Source organism: Pseudonaja textilis, chromosome 2, assembly GCF_049901715.1.
Source record: "Pseudonaja textilis isolate UNSWEBS1 chromosome 2, rPseTex1.2, whole genome shotgun sequence".
In the NCBI taxonomy this organism is placed as follows: Eukaryota; Metazoa; Chordata; class Lepidosauria; order Squamata; family Elapidae; genus Pseudonaja; species Pseudonaja textilis.
Window position 1 is genome coordinate 6511223 of NC_141991.1, and position 8039 is coordinate 6519261.

The 8039-nt window shown below is 40.9% G+C and overlaps 1 protein-coding gene across 1 annotated transcript; it reads left to right on the plus strand.

Moving 5' to 3' along the window:
- Positions 1-1458: 1458 nt before the first annotated feature.
- Positions 1459-7431, plus strand: LOC113451848 (vomeronasal type-2 receptor 26-like). The gene is made up of 4 exons (XM_087923046.1): positions 1459-1463; positions 1634-1925; positions 5824-5950; positions 6536-7431. Exons 1-4 carry the CDS (start codon positions 1459-1461, stop codon positions 7429-7431), a joined length of 1320 nt encoding a protein of 439 aa, XP_087779172.1.
- Positions 7432-8039: the final 608 nt, after the last annotated feature.

Genomic DNA, 8039 nt, shown 5'->3' on the forward strand with positions numbered 1-8039 from the left:
TAAGTTTTGGAAGTTAGTCTGGAGACTCATGATTTAAATGGGGATAACTGCCGGAGCCCAGACAGTTTGACAAACAAACAAATAAATAAATAAATGAAATCCTTGAGTTACTTGACAAGGTAGCTGAAGTTCACCAGAAATCGTGGCCAATTACATCCAGATCAAGGTGGCCACTGTTTACACTCATGCTAACACTTGCTCTTGACTGTGTTTTGCATAAATACATTTTCTTAGAGAGAAAATTTGGAGCCACATTTTCCCACCTCAATGGGAAAAACTTCAAACATCTGTGATGTCTCTCCTGGTTGCCATTATCCAAATTATACTAATTTAAGTTGTCTTGCTGATCATTCTCTAGAGATTTTGCTGCAACCTCTTGGAAATGTTGACTCAAACATCTCAATAATATATTTTTGCTTTGATTTCACACAAATGCCCTGTGGACCAGGGCACTGGAAACCTGTGGGTGCATAAATGGGATTGGAGAGAGAGAGGCTTTGGAGGATTTTAAGGGCAAGCAGGGAGAGGGTTTTTTCCCCTTCTCTCTGCTTCAAAAATGCAATCTTGGCTGCATTTTATCGGAAATAAGAAAACTTTCTTCCATCTTTTCTTGCTATTTGTTCAAGCCACATGTAGGACTAGATACCCTCATCAACAATGCATCATTTTGCTGCTTCTCCTGCTTCTTTGGACTCAAGGAGTCTGGGCAGTGCACCAAGCCAAGTGCCCCCTGACTCTGCAGAGGGATGAGGTATACCCAAAGAATCACTACAGGCAAGGAGAGTTTTCCATTGGTGGCATTGTCCCCGCAACCTTGGCTTTTTTCCAAATATTAACTTTCAAAGTACCTCCTTTGACTCAAGTATTGAGGTATGTCAATCTTTCTTTCTTTCTTTATATTTATTTATTTTATTTGTCGAGCATGTATTAGATAACAGATATAATTAGAACGTGATTATACGATGAACGGTTGCAGGAACTGGGCTTGGCTAGTCTAGTGAAGAGAAGGACCAGGGGAGACATGATAGCAGTCTTCCAATATTTGAGGGGCTGCTACAGAGAGGAGGAAGGGGTCAAGCTATCTTCTAAAGTGCCTGTAGGCCAGTCAAGGAATAATGGATGGAAACTGAACAAGGAGAGATTTAACCTGGAAATAAGGAGAAACTTTCTGATAGCGAGAAAAATCAACCCATGGAACAGAAGATGAAGTTGTGGGAGCTTCATCACTTGAGACTTTCAAGAAGAGATTGGACTGCCATTTGTCAGAAATGGTGTAGGGTCTTCCGCTTGGGGGGGGGGGGGTTGGGCTAGATGACCTACAAGGTCCCTTCCAACTCTGATTATCTGTTATCTGTGATTATGATTACATGAAATGGGTACAAATAAAAGGGAGACATTAGGACAGGGACAGTAGGCACATTCATGCGCTTGTGCATGCTCCCTGCAGACCTCTTAGGAATGGGGTGAGGTCCACAATAGACGGTTAAAGGTTATCATTTTTATGTTACACTTTTCAGGTTTACTCTAACCTATTCAGAATGCTTGAACTAAGACGTTAAGTGTTTTTTTTATGAAATTAAACAAAAAAATCCTTTTGATTGATTACTGTACGTGTAATAACTTATCTGTACAGGATAAAAGGAGCACAATACTGGAAAATCCTATCCTTCATTTTTGCCATCCAGGAGATCAACCAGAATTCCCATACCTTACCCAACATCACCCTGGGTTACAGTATCTATGAAAATTATTTCAGTGCAGGAAAAACCTCAGATGCTTTGCTGGACCTGCTTTCAGTTGGGGAGGCCAATGTCCCCAACTACAGTTGTGGAAACCAGAGAAACACAGTGGCTGTTCTTGAAGGTACTGAAACAGGCTTCTCCATCCAGATATCATCCATGTTAGAGACCTACAAAATCCCACAGGTGAGTATTTGCTGGGAAGACCAGTAAAATCAATCAGAGATCCTTCCTTGCAAATAAAGAGAAGTTTTACTATGGAAATGGTAGGGCTTAAGGTTGAGGGTTCAGGTTCTTTGAAATGAAGGAGTAGAACAATCATATCCCTCTCATTATGAATGCCAATCCCGATTTGACATGCTTTTTCTGGGATAAAACATTATCCCATCAAGAAGTGAATGGGGACAGAAGCAATGCATGAAATAAAGAAGTCTTTTGTCAACCTTGGAAGCTATTTTTTACTTGGAAGCTTCAAGGCTGCCACATTTAGTGCCTGGGAATTTGGTAAGGGGGATTTCATAGAGAGGTGGAAGGTTGGACACAACAACATTCTTTCTCAGAGAGTCAAGGACAAGTCGCTCTGCACCTGGAGAGGAGTGTCTGGAGGGATGTCTCCAGTTGGGATGAAGATTTGATCGGGCCATGTGATGGACTGATGGGTGCAGGGGATGGATCTTTGATTTTTGTTTTGGGAAGGGAAAACCCAGAACTCTCAGATTCAGGTTTTCCCAGATGTGCCAACACGACAACTCTAATAAAATGGAACTTTGAGGAAATGTTTGTCTCGGAGTTTAGTGTTTTGGAGTTGGTTAGTTGGGGCCAGAGGTGGTATTCAGCAGGTTCTGACCAGTTCTGGAGAACTGATAGCGGAAATTTTGAGTAGTTTGGAGAATGGACGAATACCACCTCTGACTGGAGATTTTACAATATCCTTCCCCTGCCAAGTCCCCCAAGCCATGCCCACAGAACCGGTTGTAAATTTTTTTGAATCCCACCACTGGTTGGGACACTGACATCTTTATTGCAAGGAGTGGAACTAACTCTTCATTAGGGACAGAATTGGTATCTTACATTTTATCTCTTATGGGTCTCAGATAAAATACCACTTTTCCTTCCTTTTCAGATTAGTTACAATTTTGTTTCCCAGATTCTGATAAATAAAATTCACTTTCCCTTCTTCTACCCAATGCTCCCTGCTGAAGGATTCCAGTATTCAGGAATGGTCAAGCTGCTCCTCCATTTCAGGTGGACTTTGGTTGGGCTGCTTGCTCCGGACACTGACCAGGGGCAGAAATTCATGACAATGTTGCCTTCCATGCTGATCAGGAATGGCATTTGTCCAGTTATTTTGCAGACATTTTTGCCAACTTCCTTTGAGATGTCAATAGATATTCCTCTATATCAGCACTGGAGACAAGTTAACACTTTTCTTTATGCTGCAGAGTTTGATTCAATTGGCACAGGAATAGCACTTCTATATCTAGTACATCAAAATATGGAAATGTTTGCAGGAAAAGTCCTGGTGACAACAGTGCTGTGGGACTTACAACTTTTTTTCACGGAGCAAGAATTTCCCTCTGAATTCATCCAAAACCTTCTTTCCTTTCTTTTGAAGACAAAACAAATGACAAACTATGATGGGCATATTCAGTTTTACTATTCCATTAGACATTTTGCGGAAAAATGCTTCATGTGCTCCTACACCAAAGATGCCTTTTCTGTGAAAGTCTGGAGACGATGCAGAGAGAGAGAAGAGATTGAGGTTGTGCCTCAACATGTGGTGGATCGGATCCTGTGTCTAGACGATCATTTTATTTACAACACCATCTGGGCTGTGGCACAGGCCTTACATGCAGCCTACTTATCGAGATTCAAAAGGACATTGATGGAAAGGGTTAAGAGCCTGGAATCTGCAAGACTGAAGGCTTGGCAGGTATTTCTTTTCTATTACTTGCACGTCTCTTGCTGTTGTGGTTCACCAGCAGCCGATGCAGACAGCAATGGAATCGGACAGTGAGAAAGAAAGGGGACCTGTCAGGGAGTCTGGACAGGACTCAGACGAGGGTCCTGCAACTGATGCAGGGATAGGGATAGGATCATCTGGGAGTGGGGCGCTGCCTTTGGAGCCTTCAGAGTCTGGCAGCAGTGAGGCAGAGGAACCAGGGGAGCCTGTTCTCAGTGTGCGTATGTGCAGAGCTGCTAGAAGGCGAGAGCAGTTGAAACTAAAGAGGCGACTCAGGAGTAAGGCTGAGAGGCGATTGCCACTCCCATAAGGGATAAAAGTCAGACCTAAATGACAAAACCCTTGCAGGGAGCAAAGTAGTTCGATCGGTTCCAAGTCATTCTTAAGCTCTGTGTACTTTGGTTGTTTTTTTTCTTGTACTTTGGTTGGTCTCTTTTATAGTTAATTGGATACTTCTGGTTTTGGTAGCATTCCACAGAACTGGAAGGTGTGTGGTTATCTTGGGGGACTGCTTAAGATTAGTTCTAGCTAGGAATGAAAATAATTCCCAGCGTTGCAATAAAATAGGTTTTGCTTTTAAAACAAGTTTGTGATTAATTACAATTGACAAAGCTTGGGTCAGAACACTTGCAGCCAAGAATCTATTTGCTAATTGTAAGAACTGGGCAGCTATTCTAAAAACATCATTTATCCTGAGTAGAAAAAAAATAATTCCAAATGTCTGTGGAGATTCTCAGTCATCCAGGCCATGGTTGTCCCAAATTACTTTCTTTCAAAAGGCAACTGGACTTTCTTGTTTGGCTAGGAGACATTTTGCTTCTCAACTAAGAAGCCTCTTCAGTTCTGAGTGAATGGTGGAGAATATTGGAGAATGGAAGGTTTTATATTTATATTCCTTGCAGTCATGTGGTCTATGCATTGATAAAGTATATATAAAGTAGGTTAGTGACCTTAACAACTCGCTAAAAGAATGAAAATGGCCAGCTGTCTCCAAGGAGTATAAATCCTTCCATTGCCACCATCCAATCAGAGCTGAAGAAGCTTCTTGGATGAAAGAAGCAAAATGTCTTGAAGTCCAGATGCCTCTTGAAAAAAACACCTTTGGGGCAATTGAATTCCAACTTTTCATTTCTCTCCTTTTTCCATTCCCTCCACTCTTTCCTTTCTTTAAAAACATATTCTCATTTTAAATTGGTTTTCAAAAAGGAATAATTACAGAATCTGGAAACTCTACAAAATTGTGTCTCTATTACATTTCACAGTGTTTGTCCAGTTTATATATATTTAAATATTAAATTGGTAGGGATTACAATTGAATGTTGATTGATTGTCTCCTGAAAAGAGGTCTTTCCACAAACATTTGGACATCTTATCTAAACTTCCCATTTTTTTTTCTTCCATTCAAGCTTCATCCCTTCCTTGGAAACTCTGAATTTTATAATAAATCCATAGAAGGAGTATATCTGGATGAGAAGGGAGAACTAACAGTAGACTTGGACATTGTTAATTGGCTATTTCACAATAGGTCAATTAGGAAATTGATGTTTGGCAGCCTAGAAAAACAAGGATCCCTAGATTTCAAGTTCATGGTCGATCCAAAGGTTACAGTGGAAATCAATAAGCTGAACAAGGTGGAGAAAATAATTATTTCACTTTTTGTGAGTCTCTTACCAACAGGATTGCTTTCTTGGGTCACAGAGTGATTTTGAATGCCATTTACATCCTCCGTGAGAAGCAACACATTTGTTGGGTAGATATCAAGCTCTCTTTAAGAAATGTATATTTATCTATTTAAGGAAACTATTCACTAGTCATCTCAGAAGTGTGCAATGTTTGACCCAGGGTAGGTTTGGTTTCTTTCCCCAAGGAAAAAAGTGCATTAAACATTATCTTTAGCAATATAACATGTAAATTTAGAACATAAACTAAAATAGATATGTACAGAATATTAGAAAAAAAAAGGATGGAGGCAATGTGCAAACAAGCATATTTCTGAGCTCTTTGTATAAGCTTTAGATTTAGCAAAGCTAAATATAAGCAGGAGATCACCAAATTCTCTCTTATGCCCCCTTCTGGAAATTAAATCATAAATCATTTCCTGGTCTTCCTTTCTTTGTTCAGTCCCTGCCTCCTTCCAGGTGCGTGGAAAGCTGCCATCCCGGATTCATGAAGGTGGCTCAGGAAGGGAGGCCCGTGTGCTGCTATGACTGTCTTCCCTGTGCAGAAGGAACCATCTCCACCATGGAAGGTGGGTGACACCAGAGGAAAGGGGAAACTTTTCTTTCTAGGAAGACCATGTACCTCAACCATTTTCCATGAGGGCATTTTGATAAGCTTCTTAGCAATTCACATCTAATATGCATATTTTTTTCTCTACTAAATGATAAGAGGTTTAGCTCTGGAGGTTAAAGTGAGAACAGATTATAAAAACAATTGGAGCAAAAATATCTTAGCTTCACCAGGGAGTTGACCTCTCTTATCCTTTGTCTTCATTGCACTTTTCATGTTTCACATTATTATGCACCCCATTTCCCGTAAAAGTGAGCAGTTCCAGGGCATCCTGTCATGTATTAGATCAGAGGCAAGCAACCATTATTCTGCCTATAATACAGGAATCCCCCCCAGAATGTTTGCCTTCAATTTGGAACAGATAGATAAGGTTCCATGGAAGCCGACCTCTACCTTTTTGGACACAGGAACCATTTTGTGCAAGACAAATTTTCCATGGACTAGGGGAGAGAGGAACACACAACTACTGGCAGCCCAGTCAACATTGCAAGAGGGGAAGTTAGCACATAGCTTTAAAGTAAATGTTACTCTTGTGCTTTTTTAGATGCAGAAAAATGCAGCAAATGTCCACCAGATCAACATCCAAACAACAACCGAGATCACTGTATCCCCAAAACAAAGACTTTCCTATCCTATCAAGAAAAATTAGGCATCATCTTGACTTCCATTGCCTTGTTCCTCGCTTTAATCACATTCTTGGTCTTGGGAATCTTCATTAAATTCCAAGAAACTCCTATAGTCAAAGCCAACAATCGAGACCTCTCTTATATCCTTCTGGTTTGTCTCCTGCTTTCCTTCTTCACCCCCTTCTTGTTCATTGGCCAGCCAAGGAGAGTCACCTGCCTTCTTCGACAAACGACATTCAGCATCGTCTTCTCTGCTGCCATTTCTTCTGTCTTGGCCAAAACCATCACAGTGGTGCTGGCTTTCTTGGCCACAAAACCAGGGAATAACATGCAGAGATGGCTGGGAAAGAGTTTAGCCAACTCCATTATCCTTTCTTGTTCTGGTCTTCAAGTTGCCATCTGCAGCATCTGGTTGGGTGCTTCTCCTCCTTTCCCTGATTCTGACATGTACTCACAATCTGGAGAAATCATTCTACAGTGCAATGAAGGCTCTGTCGCCATGTTTTATGGGGCCCTTGGCTACATGGGCTTCCTGGCTGCCATCTGCTTCACTGTGGCTTTCCTGGCCAGGAATCTGCCTGGGGCCTTCAACGAAGCCAAGCTGATTACCTTCAGCATGCTGGTCTTCTGCAGTGTCTGGATATCCTTCCTGCCGACTTACCTGAGCACCAAAGGGAAATACATGGTGGCTGTGCAGGTCTTCTCCATCCTGGTCTCCAATGCTGGACTTCTTGGCTGCATCTTCATGCCCAAGTGTTTCATTATTTTCCTAAGACCTGACCTCAATACAAAAGAATATGTAATGTCAAAATAAAATAGCAATGTGAGTTTTAGATAGGTATATTTACAAATATCAGTTAACAGTTCTGAAAAGTAACCACTGACATTTTTAATTTCCCACTCCAAGGTCCCCCTACAGAAAGCCAAATTTATTTCAAGTCATGGTAGAAAAAGACTTCAGGTACTCCTCAACTTGCAACAGTTCATTTAGTGATAGTTCAAAGTTACATCTTTGAAAAAAGTCATAACCTTTTTAGCACCGAAAAAGTTACTTGCGGCCAGTTTTCATACTAATGAACATTGCATCATCCCTATGGTCACATGATCAAAAATCATATGCTTGGCAAATGAGCGGTTTTTATTATAATTGCAATGTCCAGGGTCATTAGAATAACTTTTGTGACCTTCTGACAGGCAAAGTCAATGAGGAAGCCAGATTCACTTAATAACCATGTTACTAACTAAATATCTGCAGCAAGAAAGGTTTAATATGGGGCAAAACTCATTTAACAAATGTCCAACTTAGCCACATAAATTTTTTGGCTCAATTGTGGTCATAAGTTGAAGGCTGCTTGTATTGGTTTTTTTTAAATAAATATGAGTCAGGTTGCAAGGCACAGATGGATTGGATCCCATCTAGAT